Below are 19,793 nucleotides of genomic sequence, written 5' to 3' on the forward strand. Positions count from 1 at the left end.
GATAATAAATGGTAAAGCCCAACACAAGGAGTCAAGCTACACCCTGGAATAAGCAAGAAACTAATAGTTTTGCAACAAAACAGAGAAGCCAAGCACAAAATCATAATCTCACATACAAATACAAAGATAACAGGAAGCAACAATCACTATTCCTTAATATCTCTCAACACCAATGGCCTCAATTCCCCAATAAAATGACACAGATTAACAAACTGGATATGTAATGAGGACCCAGCATTTTGCTGCGTACAGGAAAAACACTTCAGATACAAAGACAGAGGCTCTACAGTTTCAATGAAATCCCCATCAAAATTCTAATCTAATTCTTCGTAGAGTTAGACCGAACAATTTGCAAATTCATTGAAATAACAAAAAACCCAGGATAACTAAAACTATCCTCAACAATAACAGGACTTTCGGGGGAATCACTATCCCTGAACTCAAGCAGTATTACAGAGCAATAGTGATAAAAACTGTATGGTATTGGTACAGAGACAGGCGGATAGACCAGTGGAATAGATTTGAAGACCCAGAAATGAACCCACACACCTATGGTCACTTGATTTTTGAGAAAGGAGCCAAAACCATCCAATGGAAAAAAGATAGCATTTTCAGCAAATGGTGCTGGTTTAACTGGAGGTCAACATGTAGAAGAATGCAGATCGATCCATGCTTATCACCCAGTACAAAGCTTAAGTCCAAGTGGATCAAGGACTTCCACATCAAACCAGATACACTCAAACTAATAGAAGAAAAAGTGGCAAAGCATCTCGAACACATGGGCACTGGAGAAAATTTCCTGAACAAAACACCAATGGCTTAGGCTCTAAGATCAAGAATCGACAGATAGGATCTCATAAAACTGCAAAGCTTATGTAAGTCGAAGGACACTGTTGTTAGGACAAAATGGCAACCAACAGTTTGGGAAAAGATCTTTATCAATCCTACAACTGACAGAGGGCTTATATCTAAAATATACAAAGAACTCACGAAGTTAGACTGTAGAGAGACAAATAACCCTATTAAAAATGGGGTTCAGAGCTAAACAAAAAATTCACAGCTGAGGAATGTCGAATGGCTGAGAAGCACCTAAAGAAAAGTTCAACATCTTTATTCATAAGGGAAATGCAAATCAAAACAGCCCTGAGATTCCACCTCACACCAGTTAGAATGGCTAAGATCACAAACTCAGGTGACAGCAGATGCTGGTGAGGATGTGAAGAAAGAGGAACACTCCTCCATTGTTGGTGGGATTGCAGACTGGTAAAACCATTCTGGAAATCAGTTCTAAAGTTCCTTAGAAAATTGGACATTGCATTACCTGAGGACCCAGCTATACCTCTCTTGGGCATATACCCAAAAGATGCTCCAGCATATAACAAAGACACATGCTCCACTATGTTCATAGCAGCCTTATTGATAATAGCCAGAAGCTGGAAAGAACCCAGATGCCCTTCAACAGAGGAAAGGATACAGAAAATGTGGTACATCCACACAATGGAATACTACTCAGCTATCAAAAACAGTGACTTTATGAAATTCGTAGGCAAATGGTCGGAACTGGAAAATATCATCCTGAGTGAGGTAACCCAATCACAGAAAACCACACATGGTATGCACTCATTGACAAGTGGATATTAGCCCAAATGCTCAAATTACCCTAGATGCATAGAACACATGAAACTCAAGAAGGATGACCAAAATGCAGATGCTTCACTCCTTTAAAAGGGGAACAAGAATACCCTTAGGATGGGATAGGGAGGCAAAGTTTAAAACAGAGGCTAAAGGAACACCCATTCAGAGCCTGCCCCACACTTGGCCCATACATATACAGCCACCAAACTAGATAAGATGGATGAAGCAAAGAAGTGCAGGCTGACCATAACCGGATGTAGATCTCTCCTCAGAGACACAGCCAGAATATGGCAAATACATAGGCGAATGCCAGCAGCAAACCACTGAACTGAGAATAGGACCCCCGTTGAAGGAATCAGAGAAAGAACTGGAAGAGCTTGAAGGGGCTTGAGGCCCCATATGAACAACAATGCCAACCAACCAGAGCTTCCAGGTTCTAAGGCACTAGCTTAGACTATACATGGACTGACCCTGGGTTCCAACTTCATAGGTAGCAATGAATAGCCTAGTAAGGGCACCAGTGGAAGGAGAAGCCCTTGTTCCTGTCAAGGTGGACCCCCAGTGAAAAGGATTCTTTCGGGGAGGGCAGTAATAGGGGGAGGATGGAGAGGGGAACACGCATATAGATGGGGAGGGGGCATTGGGTTAAGGTGATGTTGGCCTGGAAACCGGGAAAGGGAATAACATTTGAAATGTTAATAAATACCAATTTAATAAAGATGGAGGTGAAAGGGTCATTTATTCTTTTGTTCTTTAATGGTGTAACTCAAAAGAGTGGAAAACTATAGATAAATATATATGAAAGCAACTCAAAGTGTCTTTTTTTGTGTGTGTATGTGTGAAAAAGATACTTGATTAATAAAGGCAGCACCAAACAAGTGTAACACTCTGATTCTATACAAATTTCCAGAAAGAGAATGAAAGCTATGCTCTTGTATTGTTGGTGTTTTAATGATTGTTTAATCACATTTTCCCCTGAAGCACATCAAAGGGCTGAAGAAGAGCATGCTCCTTCATAACAGAATGCTTTTCCTCATACACATGGGGAATGAAATGCACAGAGCCATGAATTATATCCTACTGGGAAATACTGTAGTTATCACAGTTTTACCAATATCCACCAATTTAGTTTGAGCTAAACACTCTCTTTATAGGTTGCAACACATGCATCTACTGCTGAGCTGGAATAAACAGAGGCAGATAAGCTATGTTAAAGGATGACACACTAAGTGAAAGTAGCTTTGTTCAATGAACAAGAAACAGTCAAACTGCCTTGAGGGCAAGAAAATAGGGGATAGAAATTATGACGGACATGGTTCACAGTGACTGTGTCTCTTAAACCAAGGTTTTAAATGTCTAGACATATACTTGAACACTAACAAAGGGATTATTATGAAAATTGTTTTATAAATGCAGGGTAATAACTATATGCTGAACATATGCACATATTTTTCTTACCTAATATACTATTATAGATCTTAATTCTATGTTGGTTCAATATATGAAAATCAAAACTCAATTGGCTATTGATACAAGATGAGACATGTGTTTACCTTAAACGACCTTCATACAAAACTGGCTAGGTTACATGGTACTGTATTTGCATTAACAGACACATAACATTTCATAAAGGCATTTAAGAATTCCCTGAAATGTATCTAAGCATTGTATTCCAACATAAAGAACCATCTACTAAGACTATATTTATTCTTCATTTCATCCTACTGCATATTCAACATTTTGAAAGGATATAACTGTTCATATTGTATGTGAAATGGTTTAAGTACCATATTTGTGGCATTTTGAATATAATATTACTTTCACATTAATAAGTCTTTGTAAAATTTAGAATACTAGTTCTTAGTGAAAATAGAGATGTAAAATACATCTTTACTTCCCACAATGTACAACTATAAAGATATTAAATGGAATAAGCAAAATCTATCAAATGATATCCATGTAGCTTTGTCTAATTTTCTTACATGGCCTGTTGAAATAGAATATTATTAAATAATCATATATATTTATTTTAATCCTGGATATGGATTCTAGGAATCTACACATTCAAGGTAATCACGCTAACACCAAGTCACACTCCATGTGTAACTCTTATTTCATCAAAAAGGTTGTCTAGATTCTCTATTAAACATATTTTTGCATGCATTATATATTTCCAAAACAGGCAGGAGAAAGTAGAGAAATTAACCCCACACATAGGAAGCATTGTAAACAGTGGATGAAAAAGCCCACTAATTGGTTATCCCATGTCAAATTGTCAGTCCTGAAAACACACATACTAACAATAAACAGGTTGAGAAAGTTGTATTTGAATATGTTTGTGTGTGTGTGTGTGTGTGTGTGTGTGTGTGTGTGTGTGTGTGTGTAATAACAATTAATGAAAAAAAAAGAGCCCATGAATTTGAAAAAGAGATCAAGGAAGGGTATATGGGAGGGTTTGGAGAGAGGAAAGGGAAGGAGAAAATGTTGGAGTTACTGTTTCAAAAATAAAAACCAATAGTAATGGGAAATTTGTTGTTAATAATAGCATATTTTAACCTTTAATTCTAAGGCTTGAGGAAAGGTATACTTGAATCTTTCTAAACCTTTAGACCGTTGAGAAATCAAAGCAAATACTATGTGTTTGTAAATAAAACTCCCTTATCTTTACGATGTTGATAATAGATTGCTGTGTTTAAAACCCATTAAGTTTGCACTTGACAAATATATCACTGTACATGTATAAAAGATTAGGTTCATAAATGGAAATTCTTTATAACCTATCAGAGTACTTTATATAGTTTTTTTATATATGAATATGGTCTATGATAAAATGGCATTGCTGAAAATTTGTCTTTTAATTGAAGGACTTATTTGGAATGGTATTTTGAGTAGATGTTTATTGATAATGCATAAAATTAAACATGATTCTTTCAAAAATGGTTTCTTATTTTTTGTAAATAAATTTTGTGTTGGTTTTATAGTGCCAGGATGCTCTATCCAAGTTATTGGAAGAGAAAAGTACTAAACAGTCTTACTCAGCTTTGAATTTTTCAATAATGATAAAACAATGAATGGCCTGTCCATAAAATCTCACTGGTGTAACCGTGCCAGGAACATGATGGAGTAAGCAACTAATTTCTCGCTTGACTTAAAGCCCCCAATACAAACAATGAAAATCTTGCTTTTTATCCTTAAATAGTTGCCATACCTACAGCTGGCTAGCTCCTAGGTCCTAGAAGGAGATCCAATTACTATTATTTTGCTAAAGTGATGCATTAATAAATGACCTCGTAAGTTCTTATCTTTATGCCCACAGATTATAACATTCCACAACCTTTATTAAAGAAATTTCCTTTTGTAATAGATGGAAATTAATTGAATACCTCACAACAGGTCAATTTTTAGAGAATATCAGAGTATGGAGTATTACATTTTTTAGAATATCTGTATCACTTGGCCATCAAGGTTCAGAGATTATTGGTGAAGGGATGGTGGTGAAACTATTATAAGGGCCATAGGTAGTAAAAAAGTTTCAGCAAGACTGTATTGTCTAGATATGACAGGGTCTTTGTGTGTCTTTGCACACATGGAATCACTGCCACTGTGAATGTATGCACAAGCATCGATTGGGGAGGAACCCCAATGTATGACCTGTATTGACTACAAGAACTGTGAGAATATTTCAGTGAGAAGATTTATAATCAAATGTTTATATATCATATAATTCTATTTATGCAAAAATGTAGAAATTGTAAAGATAATTGTTACATAAGAATTCTGCACAATACTTATAATTCTTTAGAATGATAAAAATGTTTAAGTACTAAATAATAGTGACGGCGAACAACTATGAACATGCTAACATTCCTGGGATTGTGAATTTAAAGGGAGTAAATTTATAGTTATATAAATTATATGTCAACATAACTGTTACAGAACTATAGTTAAAAGGTGTAATTGACAGGGCACATTTGCACGCGCACACACACACACACACACACACACACACTATGTATATAATGTATTTTCTAGTATTTCTAGGTAGTTTGGAGTTGATACCTGAACTAGTTACTCTTTGATCAATACTCTTGCAAAGTATGAATGGAAAAGAGTACCCAGAGGGACAATAATTTTCTACATTTTATATGTAATGTCAGATACTGTTATGTAGAAGCTAAGGTGTCAAAAATCACATTATTCTGGACTTTGATGTGGTGCCAGGAGTTCACTCTAGTTTTCTACTTACCTTAGAGCATGTTTGTGGAAGGTAAAGTATACAGAACACTTAACAACTGCCTAAATTCTTGGTGTCATCTAACTGAACATTTATTAACAATTAGATGAGTATCTATTTATCACATTGTTGAGAGCAACGAGGAAGTTTTATAACTTGTAATACCTGGCCTCAAGACAAAGAGGCAGCTTTCACAGATATTGATTTTCATTGGTTGTCATGTTGCTATAACCTTTGATATGAACAATTTAGGAACCCAGAAGAAATTCAATAATATGAAATTAACATTTTCCACAGATAAAACTCATTTCAGAGAATAGCAATAATAAGAATAATAAATATAAGTGATAGCATTTATTGAACGTTTAGAGTGCCTTCTTTATTGAGTTTTCATTTTTTATTTTTTAAAAATACATCATGTCTTTCTTACTAGTACAGCATACAATTTGATACACTGGTTTATCTCAAGGCTTCTCACTTCTCTTCACATGTGCTGCTTCTAGGATTTTAGTCCCTTCACAATCTCTTTCCTTACTAGCATCTTCATTCTCTCCCTCTCTATTGGCTCTTTATTCTTTGTCTTCAAAGCACAATTCTTTCTCCTTGTGAAGGCAATGCCTTACATCGAACTTTACCTACATATACTATTTAGTTTTTCATTTTCTTGCCAAACTGTCTCCATCTGGTACCACTATTGCTTCATTACCTACATATCATGTAGACTTCTAGCACCTGCTTTTTTCCTATGACCCTACTTACTGTTCCATTCTCTTACTATCGGGATTGAATCGTCCATCTTGTTTTCCAAGGTCTAGCCAAGATCACTGAAAAAGAGTTACCCTTTCATATTTTTTTTCATTTTAAGCCTTTAAATACTTAATCATCTTACTTCTATTTCTATATAACAGTTAGCTGCATGCTATTTTGCATAGCGGGTACCTGTACGCATGTTTCTTTCAGCTCTCCTATTTAATCACACTCCTTAAGGGTAACAACTGTGTTTTCTGCTTCATTTGTTAACGCTCTACAGTACTTAGCACCGTTAAATATAAACTTAATTGACATAACATTTAAAATCAAAGGTTTCTGTGTTTCTGAATACTAAGCTTTTCATTTTAGCTGCCTTCCAATTTCTTGAAAAGAGGACTGATGTGGTCAGGTGTAATTTCTCTGTCAACTCAACATTTTAATTTATTCTTCCTTCTCTGGGCCCAAGTAAGAAAGATGGTACCTGTGCGTGAAGATGAACAAGACAACGTCAGTAGGATAAAGAAAGACAGGCAAAGGCCAGTCAAAGGACAAAGGGAACATAGATGGTACTAGAAAGATAAAGAAGCAAGTACAAATGCCTGTTATTGGAAATATAGAGGCAAAGCAAATATATATATATATATATATATATATATATGGTTCTGATTTTTGAAAATATTTTTCATTTTGGAAGTTAAAATATAGTTACATCATTTCCCTTTACTCTCTCCAGACCCCTATATGTCTTGCTCTCACTCAGATCAAGATCTCTATTTTTACGATTGGTGTTACAGGACACACACACACACACACACACACACACACACACACACACACACACCCTACTCAGTCCATATTGTGTTACATGTGTATATTATGTATTATTTCAAGTGTGACCATTGGCATCAGAGATCACAGCAGGAGAGGGAATGGAATTGTTGGGAGAGCTAGGGGAAGAGGAAGATTGCTCTGAAAATTCATGTCCTAGAAATAGAGATGTTACACCCATAAAGTCTCATCAACATGGCTGTCTAAAAAGGAACAAAACAAGGATGACAGCAACATGCAGGGTAACATGGTAGGGGACATCTCATAGGGCCTCCATCCTTGAAAAGAGCTATAGGCCACTAAGGAATGGTAAGAGTGGGAGAAATAGTTTTTCCCAGAGAAAAGCTCCCAACTTGGTTATTCAATACTGTGAGGTTACACTTGTGTTTAACAATGAAATTGCAAGATTTCATTTTGAAAGGAAATTTTCAAATAAGTTGAGTAAAACAACTTCATGAAAATGTTGGTAAATAGCTGTTATTTCTATAGAAATAATGTAAGTTGAAGTACAAGTGGATAATCAGTTGAGTCAGATATACACTAGGGTGATAAATTCTACAATGACCTGATTTTTCTAAAAGCCTATAAAATTATGAGGAGGGTACAGGAAGATTCCCCAGCTTTGGAAGAACTAGCCCGGGATAGTATTTATGCTATTTTATACTAGTAGCTTGGTTGAGGTAGAATATTAAAGTCAAGGGCCCACGAGACAGACTTATTTAATTATATCATCACAGGAAAGGTGAATGTTGGTTGAAAATAACATAATAGTTAAAGTGAAATGAGAATCACACATTAAACATATATGACCAAGAACATTTAGCATGAATTTTTTATACAGTAAGTTTGCCTTTTAGCATAGAGAACCCATTTTATAAATCTGCTTTAGAAGTCAGGTCTCCACTATGCTTTAGAATAGCTTTTGTTAAAACTGAAATATATTGATAAAGTGATTTAATATAGTTGAAAACAAGCTGCAGTTCTCTAGCTGGGCCCTCTGAAACTGTGTTTTGTAGAAACATCTATATACCATTATAGGTAGCATTTACTGTAATTTGACATCAATCTTTAAAAATAATAATGTTAAGCTCCCAACAATGTTTTCTTTGTTAGTGCATTACTACTATTTTATTCATGTGGCTTTCTGTGTGTGTATGAATTATTTCCAATTTTACCAGTGTCCTAGTTCTGATATCCTTTAAATAAAAGGCACTGCAACATTGGGTTTACTCAAAGAGCAGTTGAGGGTATTTTAATATCCATATGTCCTATGAACCAATACTAAAGATCCTGAACTTTACAATGTGGGACTGCGTTCCACCTGAATGAACAGTGATTACCTGTGTGCAAATGGTATAACCTTTTCGTTTGGTGCCACAGAGGACTTTCTCTCCCAAAATTGATTATTTATTTATTTATTCATGAAAATAGTTTTTTTCTCTCATATGAGTCGTGTCATATCCAGTTTCCCTTCCCTGTACTCCTCCCAGCTTCTTCTCACCTACACTCTTCCCCATAATCACTCCACTTCGGTTTTCTGTTCAGAAAGGAAAACACATCCAAGAGACAACAGCCATACAAGATCAGACAAGACACAGTAAGACAAAAAATATCTTCCTACTGAGGTTGGAGAAGGAAATCTAACAGGAGGGAAACAGCCCTGAGAACAGACAAAGGAGTCAGAGATACACCAGCTCCCATATTTAGGGATCTCACAGAACGACCAAGCTAACAGTCATAACATATACACAGAGAATCTGATGCAGACCCTTAAAAGCTCTTTGCTTGCGGTTTCAGTCTCTGAGCCCATATGATCCCAGCTTAGTTGATTCAGTGGGCTATGTTCTCTTGGTGTCGTCCATCTCTTCTGACTCCTACAGACTTTCCTCTCCAATTCTGTGGTGTTTCCTGAGCTCTGAGGGGAGGGAGCTGATGGAGAACTCCAATTTAGACTCTCTATCCATATAATGTCTGGCTGTGGGCCTCTGCACTCACTCCCATCTTCTGCTAGAGAAAGCCTCTCCGATGACTTTTAACTACTGATGGTGTCTGTAAAATAAACATCTACGAAGCCCTAAATAACTGTAGAGGTTAACCTGCTGTTCAAGGTTCACACTTACTACTAGATAAATTTCTTTACTTAGGAAAGACAAAGCAAAGAAAAATAGTCTACTCCCATTCCTTTGTTCTTCTTTTGTCCCCTTTGCCAATCTTCTCTATAAACCAAAATGAGAGGCAGTTCAAATGGTACATTTCGCACTGTTCTTAATTTTACATTTCACAGAGGTGTGTGTGTGGGGGGGGGGTGGATGTGTGTGTGTGCGTGCTATAATAAATGTGCTCGGCAAATGAAGATATTTGTGCTGAAATTTTAAATTTGCAAGGGGTCCATATTTGGATAGTATGCACAAAGATGCATAATTAAGATAACTATTAGTTAAACAACTGGTCTGGAGAAAGGAATTTCCCTAAACATAAAAGAAAGAAGAGGCTCGAAGTACACTGAGATAAGAATAAGAAGAAAACCGGACCCTTAACTCAGTTCTGTCCATGGTTCTGACCATTATGCAAAGCAGGTTACTTAACCTTTCCTTGTTTTCATTTTTAACTGTAAGGCAGAGATAACAGTAGCTGCCACAGCATAAAGCTCATATGTAGATAAAATACATTAAGGTATTTTAAGATCATAAATGCTCTCTAAGTGCAGCTTGCTATTGTTACACACATGTCAAAAAATTCTAAAGTTAGAAGGTAAAAAGAAAAAAAAACTAGGACTCAATTACTTTAATTTAACAGAATTGTCAGTAAGTACCTAAGTGACAAGCCTTAAAAACATACTTTTCAACCATTTTTAACAACATATACCTTCTGCAAAAATAAGTCTGTTGTTACTTGTATTGACTAATTATTATCCCTTAAATGGAGATTCGAACTCATGGACTCATAACAGATAGTTGGAGGCAACTTTACACATGAAGTAGTCCTAGTATACATGGATATGTTTATGAAAGCTTTAATAACTGTTAAGGAGAAAAGGGAAGAGGGGTTTGACAAGGATGTACTTTCCTCTCTTATTTGATCTACAGAACTATGGCTTTTGTATCTGTATTTCCATGAGTAATTTCTGACCAATATTTATTTTGCATAAGGATTTTCCTCCTCTACTCTCTTAAGGGGCTGAAAGCAAACTCCCCATTTTTCAAATAAGAAACTGGATCCAAGAGAAGTGAAGCTATAGTTGCTATCTGGTCTTGGCTACAGAATGTTCAGGACAAGCTATAAATTGTGTTATATCAATCAATGGAGTGTTGTTTACATGGTCATATATTCAGCAGAAACTGACTAGAAAGCATCATTTTTTGCCTTCAGTGTTGCAAAGATAGATCTTGTGGAATGAATTTCAAAGAAATGCCACTCGCCCCACCAAGGCCAGTATTTTGCAAAACTGTAAAAATCCTGTAGCTGCCTTTAGTATATTTCAGTTCCTTTTTCTTGCAACTTTTCTTTGTTCCTGGTGTTCTGACATTCAACTTGGAAGAATTCACTGTTGAACTTCTCAATAAATTTTATCCTCAGTCAGATGGCTACTAAAAATGTTAGGATTTTACATGATCCTGATGCTAGAGAAATAATAGTTAAGAAATTTCCCCAACCTTTTAGTGTTCTGGGAAACTGTTTACTACACACACACACACACACACACACACACACACACACACACACACACTCTGCACAAAAGTCATACAACACACCCTTCTTTATAAAGCATGTGTGGTAAAGCCCCCTGTCCATTCCTTCTCATAAGATTTGCCTATGAAAATTGCAGTAAGCCTGTTTTCATCTAAGATCCATGGTCTTATTGTTAACTATTCTGCATAATTATCCTTATGCTCATATGTAATTGTACCTCTTAATTTACAGCGAAGAAGTTTCTCTGTGTAGCAGATGAAGACCTTTACAGAAATCCACATATGGTCAACATCCAGAGAACAATTGACTTTTGGGTGCCTGGCACCAGTTGACGCATCCACACTACAATCCCCTCATCTAAGGTCCAGGGAACATTACAGGAAGTGTGCAGTGAGAGCTTTCTAGCTACAACAGGGAAGCTCTTCCTATGAATTCTCTACAAAATGACTGTTTAAACAAACCTTAACAAAATCAACACTGTTTAACAGTCTGACTTAGAGGAAATTCTCAAGGGACCCACCATTAGATAAAGAGCTACAAGCAACTAAAAATGAAGGATGAGCCATGTGATTGGTTATCTAATACCAAGTAAACAACCCTACAAACATACATGCAGGTACCCCAGAATGGACTCAACATGGCTTTACATTCTTATGCTTATTATTCATTTGTATGTATATGTAACAAAAATGGTTAAATAAGGGACGGCTCTAAATTTAGGAGGTGGTTGGGTTCGTGGGCATGGGTATTGTAGGAGTGGGTAGAAGAAGGGGGGCAAATGATGCAGTTACATTTTAATTAATACAAAATTAAAGATTTGCCTATGAGCCCTTTGTTCACTGGAGACCAGGCTGTTCCCTTATTATTTGACTGCTGAAATGGGATACAAGGCATCTCATTTCCTGTTCATTGTTCATGAACTAATAGCTGAGATTAAAATAGCTTTTTTTTTAATTTGAAAGAAACTAGTCATAGACACAAACCTTCCCTATACTGTTAACTGAGCCATCCCTTGGTTGCAAAACAATTCGTACCTGTAAATCATCCCACACGTAACTTTCTCCATTTCCTGTACAAGTCGAAGGCAAAAACCTCCCTGTGGCATTAGCCTGAATACACTGAGTCATTACTCATGCTGTTTTTGTCTTTGAAGCTTTCATGCTGAGAAGGGCCCTAGCAATTCAGATGTTTATTTTGCATTATGTTGCTACAATGACAGACAAGACAAACATAAAATGGAACCAAGCTCCAGTTCCCAGTTTTCTTTGTGATCTCTACTTTTCACATCCTCATTTCCCCACATTTAAATAAAGATTCCATCATCTTTAAGATTGAAAACCTATATAGTGTAGTCATTATTATATAGTGTGTAAAGCATATATTGTAGTTTTACTTATGCCTATGACATGGCTGAAGTCTAACTGTAAGTATTTTATTCCTTCTTATCTCCTCTTCTCCAATTATACTAGGTTTTCCATGTTTCTAGTCAAATGGTGTTTTAGGGTTAGGACTGGCTTACAGGTTCAGAGATTCAGTCCAGTATCATCAAGGTAGGAGAATGGCAGCATCTATGCAGGCATGGTGCAGGCAGAGCTGAGAGCTCTGTTCCTTCAGCTGAAGGCTTCTATGAGAAGACTTCCTTTCAGGCATCTAGGATGAGGGTTTTAAATCCCACATCCACAGTCACACACCTACTCCAACAAGGCTACACCTCCTAATAGTGCCACTCCCTGGGCCAAGCATATGCAAACCATCACAAATGGTAAGGTACCAGTGTAGTTAGTATCTATTCAAATACAATTATTTCAATTGTAAGTGTGCATATTGAACAATTGCAATTTAGGTATTTGGCAGATGATCTGGTAAATTCCAGCATGTTGCTGAGAAATGCTACAAGTTCTAGCATATTTTTAGAAATTTTACCACACATAATATTGAAAATCAGATCTCTTCTTTCTTACATTTAATTTACTGAGTGATAAAATCTCTCATCTCTAAATGAGAAGCAGACAAATATCATAACTGGGGAATGTATTCTACTGGAAAGTGACTTAAAAATGACTTTATTTATCTATGACCTTTTACTATGGTGTTTATTAAAAATAACAGGTGATCAATTCGAAGTACACGGAGCTTAAATGGTCAGAAAATAAACCATTATCTATTTCCCAAGAAGGAAAGTTGACCCTCAAGGTATTTTCCCACTTTTTGAAACAATAAGTACTATAGTTAGGTTAAACAATGTGCTAGGGACAGTGGTATACACATTCTATTCATCATTCCACTTAGTCTTTACAAAACCATATGAGGTTCTAATCATTGTCATCCTTGTACTTAGTTTAGGACTCAGTTACTTGAATTTGGAGAACCTATGCATGATACAGAGCTGTGTCTGACTAAGTCCTAGATTCATAACTTCTGTGTTGTAATTTATCTTCTTAGAGATTAAGGAAACCAATGTAAGAACAATAACCTAGTTGTTAGTTTCATATGTTAGAGCATACAAAATTAATACAAACTTCTAGTACTGCATTCCTTTTTTTGTTGGATAGTCTTATTTACATTTCAAATGTCATTCCCTTTCCTGGTTTCCTGGACATGAGTCCCTGATCCCATCCCCCTCTCCTTTTATAAAGGTGTTCCCTTCACCACCCATCCCTCCTCCTCCCCCAACATTTCCCTACACTGGGGGGGTCCAGCCTTTACAGAACCAAGGGCTTCTCCTCCCATTGGTGCCCAACAAGGCCATCCTCTGCTACCTATGCAGATGGAGTCCAGGGTCAGTCCATGTATAGTCTTTGGATGGTGGTTTGTCCCTGGAAGCTCTGGTTGGTTGGCATTGTTGTTCTTATGGGGTTGCAAACCCCTTCAGCTCTTTCAATCCTTTCTCTAATTCTTCCAATGGGAATCCCATTCTCAGTTCAATGGTTTGCTGCTAGCATTCGCCTCTGTATGTGACATGCTCAAGGAATCATTTGATTGTTTAAAACTATCCTTATATTATTTCTTTTGTGTGGTTCTCTTTCATATAGATATAACATTTTAAAAAGCTATGTTTTACTTAGTAAGTATAACAATATACAATAAAAACGCAGTATAACAGAGTCATGACATGCAGTTATAGTTAATGTTTCTTAAAGTTACTTGAAACTCATAACTTGGTATACATGGCATCAGATGACCTGACTTCTGAGATTTATTGTTTTATGACTAGATTAAAGTATCTTTTAAGCATTATCAGTAGATGATGAGTAACACCGAGACCCACAATTGGTCAAGGTACAGAGAATAAGAAATTACAGCATGCTTCACACTAAATGAAACATCTATATTACATAGAGTCCTCAAAGATGCAGCAATGAATGCAGAATAGGGGACAGAAAGAGTATAAGAGCCAGAAGCAGTAGGCGATTACATGGAAACTGTGTCTTTTGAACAAAACAGGGCAGCTGCACATATGAACTTAACAGCAGCTGTTATAGCACACAAGACCAGTAAAAGCTCCAGCCAGACTAAATCCCAATATGGGAGGGAAAGTAGGCATGAAATCCCATCCCTAGTTAAGCAGCTATTGGCAAATGATACCCGCTGACAGTTAAATTTCTTTAAGAGCATAGCCCCAGCTAAGTTGACCGTGCTCTAGTGGAAGGTCACATATCCGGGAATATTTGGCAGTACTAATTGTACTTTATGGCCATTAACAATAAAAAGGATAGAAAGTTGGATGAGTAGGGAAGCAGGTAAATCTGATCAAAATGCTTTTATAAAACTCTCACCTAATATAAAAAGTTCCATAATAAGTTTTTGCCTTATAGTTAAATTTAAGTTAGCATAGAAAGTAATGGATTTTAATATCTTTGCATATGTTTGCATGTTTGTGTGTATCATAGATCTTTAATTTATCTTTCTTCATTACACCTTCTACTCCTTGCTTTTGCTGCTATGTTTCTTCACCTTAAATAGCTTCACTTCTGTTTTTATGGTATGTGAATACATAATTATGCTTCTTTTAAAATAATATTTTGTAATTCTTTGACAATTTAATGCATTTTGATTACATTCACTTGCCTTCTGCCTCCTCCTCCCAAGCATCCTACAAACTCTCATCTTCCTACAAATATAACTTTGAATATTCTTTTTTTTTTTTCGGAGCTGGGGACCGAACCCAGGGCCTTGCGCTTCCTAGGTAAGCGCTCTACCACTGAGCTAAATCCCCAGCCCCCCTTTTTTTATTTTGATCCAGTCTAATGTATGTTGCCGTATTACCTTTAGGGGTGGGGCCAGACATGGATTATGTGGTTGACCTACAAGGGGTCATATATAATGATATTTTTTAAAAAGGGGGGTGCAGGGTGGAAGGAGACAGGGATGATATACTGAGGGTCAGGAATTTGAACAGAGGTGTGTAGCAATGGGGTATGGGGAACTGGGGGTAGTCAGCAGAAAGTCCCAGATACCAGGAAAGCAAGAGGCTCCCAGGATGTAACGGGGATGAAATTAGCTGAAATGCCCAACAAGGGGGAGGGAGAACCTGTACAAACCATGTCAAGAGGTTAGGCAAGGCATCCTGTTGGGGGATGGGGCCACCCACTCATCTACAAAATTTTAACCCAGAATTGCTCCTGTCTAAAGGAAATACAGTGACAAAGTGTGGAGCAGAGACTGAAGGAAAAGCCATCCAGAGACTGCTCCAACTGGGGATCCATCCCATATACAGACACCAAACCCAGACTGTATAGTGGATGCCAAGAAGTGCATGACAGGGGCCTGATGCAACTGTCTCCTGAGACGCTCTGCCAGAACCTGACAAATATAGATATGGATACTTGCTACCAAGCATTGGATTGAGCATGGGGACCCCAGTGGAGGAGTTAGGGACAGGACTGAAAGAACTGAAGGGGTTTGCAACCCTATAGGAAGAACAACAATATCCACCAACCAGATCCCCAAAAGCTCCCAGGGGCTAAATCACCACCCAAAGAATACACATGGAGGGACCCATGGTTCCAGCTGCATATGTAGCAGAGGATGGCCTTATCTGGCATTAATGGAAGGAGAGGCCCTAGGCCCTGTGAATGCTTGACGAACCAGGGGAATCCCAGGATGGTGAGGTGGGAGTGTGTGGGTAGATAGGGGAACACCTTCATAGAAGCAGGAGGAAAAGGAATGGAATAGGGAATTTCCAGAGGGGGAAACCAGGAAAGGGGCTAACATTTAATATGTAAATAAATAAAATATCCAATAAGAAGAAAAGAGTAAAAATCAATTATTAAATTGAAATAGTTTTCCATGTTTGTTTTATAATTCAGCAGGAATATAAAACAATTTTCATTGATTTCATTTCAAGGGGAAGTATTTTTTGCAGCATCGTACTGAGTCAAAGCTACACAGTAAAAAAAAAATAGTTAAGAGAATAGGGTCTGGGATCAGTCAAGTAGTTTCTAGCTTTTTCACCATAAGTAAATCACTTATCCTTTCTCTGCCTCTGTTTTTCCCTTGAAAATGGGAAGCATAAGGTTGCATTCATGACATAATCCATGTAAAGTGTCTGGAACAATCTCGGACATAGAGTTACTTAATGTTTTAGCCTTTATTTTCAACCTAGTTTCTGGGAAAAAATCATGAGACATTTGAATTCAAATGCAAAGTTAAATATAATCTTATGACAACTATGTGATCATCATCTTTTGCTGTCCTGCATTTTCCATTTTCTTTAAACAGGTATTTCTGATTTTTACCATGAATGACAAGAAAGTCCCTAGGAAGATAATACCAGATGGTTACTTTTATGTCTTCAGATGTGAAAGAATCAAATAAGAAAGAAGAAAGAAGAAAGGAAAAGTAGATAAAAGACATAGAGAAGAAAAGTCTGAGCTTAGTCTGGTCCTTTCCTTGTTCACTTCTGACCCTTTCCTTCAGCCCCACCTCCTTAGAGCAGTAACAGTGAAACTTCAGGGAAAGGTCAGTCCTGGCTAGAATTAAGTATTCTGAAATGAGATGCAAATCAAAGTGCACTGTGAATTGAAAATTAGAACAAAAATCTCATCTTTTCTGAACCTTAAATATTCACTTTTACTAAATCATGGGGCAAAACAAAGCTATCTTTCCAAAAGCAGACAAAAAAAAAAATCCCCAAAACACCACCCAAAGCAATGAAACAGATAACTAATTCATATAAGGGGGAAATAAACTGATTCTGTATTTAAAAATAATAAAGCAAAACGAAACTTATCACCTCTATAAAAGTGTGTAAGGGTAGCATTGACTTCACTTTCATTCATCTATTCGTTTAACTTTATCTTACGAAAATAGGGGATAGAACCAGGAAAGGTGGCTCGTAGCTTTAGTCCCAGTACCAGGAAGGGAGAGGAAGGTGGATCTGTAAAGTCAAGGCGAGCCTGGTCTACAGAGTTAGTTCCAGGAAGCCCTGTTTTGAAAACCAAAACCAAAACCAAAACAGAATAGTTTTGTTCTCAATTGCTACTTTAAAAATAGACATACTAAAGTTTTACATGACCTGCATACTTTTGTACTTAAACCTATTTAAAGAGAAATCATAACACAGGTTCTAGTTATTTTTATTGGGTTATTAAGACTAAAATCGTTTGATTGTAAATTAGAATTCAGGAGTGCTAGCATTGTGGTATTTATTATAAATAAGTGTCCCAGTTCACACTCAGTTTGGTTAATTTAAACAATTGAAGACTCAGAGTAATTTTCTTTCAACAAGGAAGAATTCATGTTTCCCTAGAAAATAATTCATGTTTTCCCATTTTGTTATAAACATTCACCTTTACATGAACCAGAAACTGTCTTTACTTATTATAAACAGAAGGAATTCCTATATACCGTTGTAAAATGTTATCTATAAATAAATGCTGGGCTAGGACATAAGGGAACTTAATCAAAATTCCACATTGCTTCAGGGTAGTTATATGTGAAATGAAATTTCTATTGTATTGAATGTTTCACTCTATAAATATTTATTTATTTTCAAAATTGGCAACGTATTTGAAAACTTTAATTGGTCTATACTCAAAATCACTGGAGACAAAGAAAATTTGCTTTCACAAGACATGGACTTATTCTTTTCACATAGAGTAGTTCTTTCAAGTGATAATGAAATTTTATGTGAAGTGGAGCCATCCCAGATATGGTCCTAATAACTTAATTAGGAAAAATTAATCAAGAATTCATCAATCATTTTGGTCACTGTACCTTTTTTCTCTGATTTGTCAGAAACTTTTCCTCCAATGGGAGAGTAAGTAGTATCCATAGACTCGGTCCCTGGGTTCCCATTGCTAATTCCATTCGCATAGATCTGTCCAACTGGTTGCAACTGCCACGTCAGGCCAAACAAGTGTACTGCTGCAAGAAAACAAGCGTATATTAACTCATTCTGACTCAGTTAGAAGGCTGCTAAACCAGCTCTCTTTCTGCACCTGAAAATGTTTAGTAAGAGGTCTTTTAATTAAGCCAATGGACTATGAGTTTTATATCTATATTTACAGATATAGCTATTTTCTCAAGTAGCTGGTATTAAAACACTGAGGTGAAAGTTATCCTAAAGGTTGTTTTAGAAATTGGAGGATTAGTTAATCAATTACAGGGGGATTGCTCTCAGTTCCTTGGGGCTGTGCTCATGTCCGTTTCCATTTTTCTTAGTCATGTAACTCTAGTTATAACAGAAACTACTATAGGATAATGTGGATATGACCAAGCCCAGTTAATCAACAGGGTCTCAAGGGATAGAGTGAGGATTAAAGAAAAAAAGACGATTAGACAATACTATAGTATGACTCCAGCAAGTTTAATTTTTCCCAGTTTGCTTTTATATTATTCTAGGTACACACAAAGAATAGGGTCAGTTCTAGGTCAAAGAACAAACAAAGCATAAACAAAATAGTCAAGGAACAAACAAGGCAATAAAAAAAGTCCCATGGTCACTGTATCTAGGGATTTAACAAGATGATCAAAATACAAGGAACACATTCCTCAGCTGTATTCATCTTCAGCCTTGACCTTGTCCTAGCCCAATGTCAAATTATTGCTTGAGCTTACATTCTTGTCCTAGCGCAATGTAAATATTCTTGCCAATACCCTTGAAGTGGCGCCAAGAGATCTCCACATGGATAGAAAAGTATCAACACAGGAGAACTTCCTTATGAATCCTATTTGACAAATATTTACTGTCTGCCTAGTAAAATTAGGTGCTTTATAATTGCTACAGGTATCAAAATCTAGATGTCTATTAGGGTAGGATTTGGTAGTATTACAAATATAAGATAGTCATAATGCTATGTAGAAGAATTGACATAATGTAGCTTTAATTTTCTATCCGAAGACTAAGAAATATTTCATATTATCATTATGTAGGACTATGATCACACATGTATTTTGAATGAAAATATTAAAACGTAATGAATTTTGTGCAAGGTAATGTGGCATTATTAATAAAAGCAAAACAAAACATGAATATAACAAAACATTAAATTTTTACTTGTTATTTGTTTCAAAAATTTAGTTTCTATTGTCCATAACAGTATCTGATAATAATATTCTAAAGTTACAATCTATATAATTGGTGTATGATTATCTGGTGGTATATTAATAGGGCAAAATTACATAGTTACTAAAATCATATTGAAGATGTCAA

The 19,793-nt window shown here is 36.4% G+C and overlaps 1 protein-coding gene across 2 annotated transcripts in view; it reads right to left on the minus strand.

Moving 5' to 3' along the window:
* Positions 1-19,793, minus strand: part of Tenm1 (teneurin transmembrane protein 1) — an 889,292-nt gene that overhangs the window by 307,451 nt on the left and 562,048 nt on the right. For both annotated transcript variants that reach the window (XM_087599322.1, NM_001446957.1), the window contains 1 exon segment: positions 18,356-18,505. In XM_087599322.1, coding sequence (XP_087455448.1) covers positions 18,356-18,505 — 150 coding nt within the window.

The sequence above is a fragment of the Rattus norvegicus genome, chromosome X (assembly GCF_021556685.1).
Source record: "Rattus norvegicus strain SHRSP/BbbUtx chromosome X, alternate assembly SHRSP_T2T, whole genome shotgun sequence".
Lineage (NCBI taxonomy): Eukaryota > Metazoa > Chordata > Mammalia > Rodentia > Muridae > Rattus > Rattus norvegicus.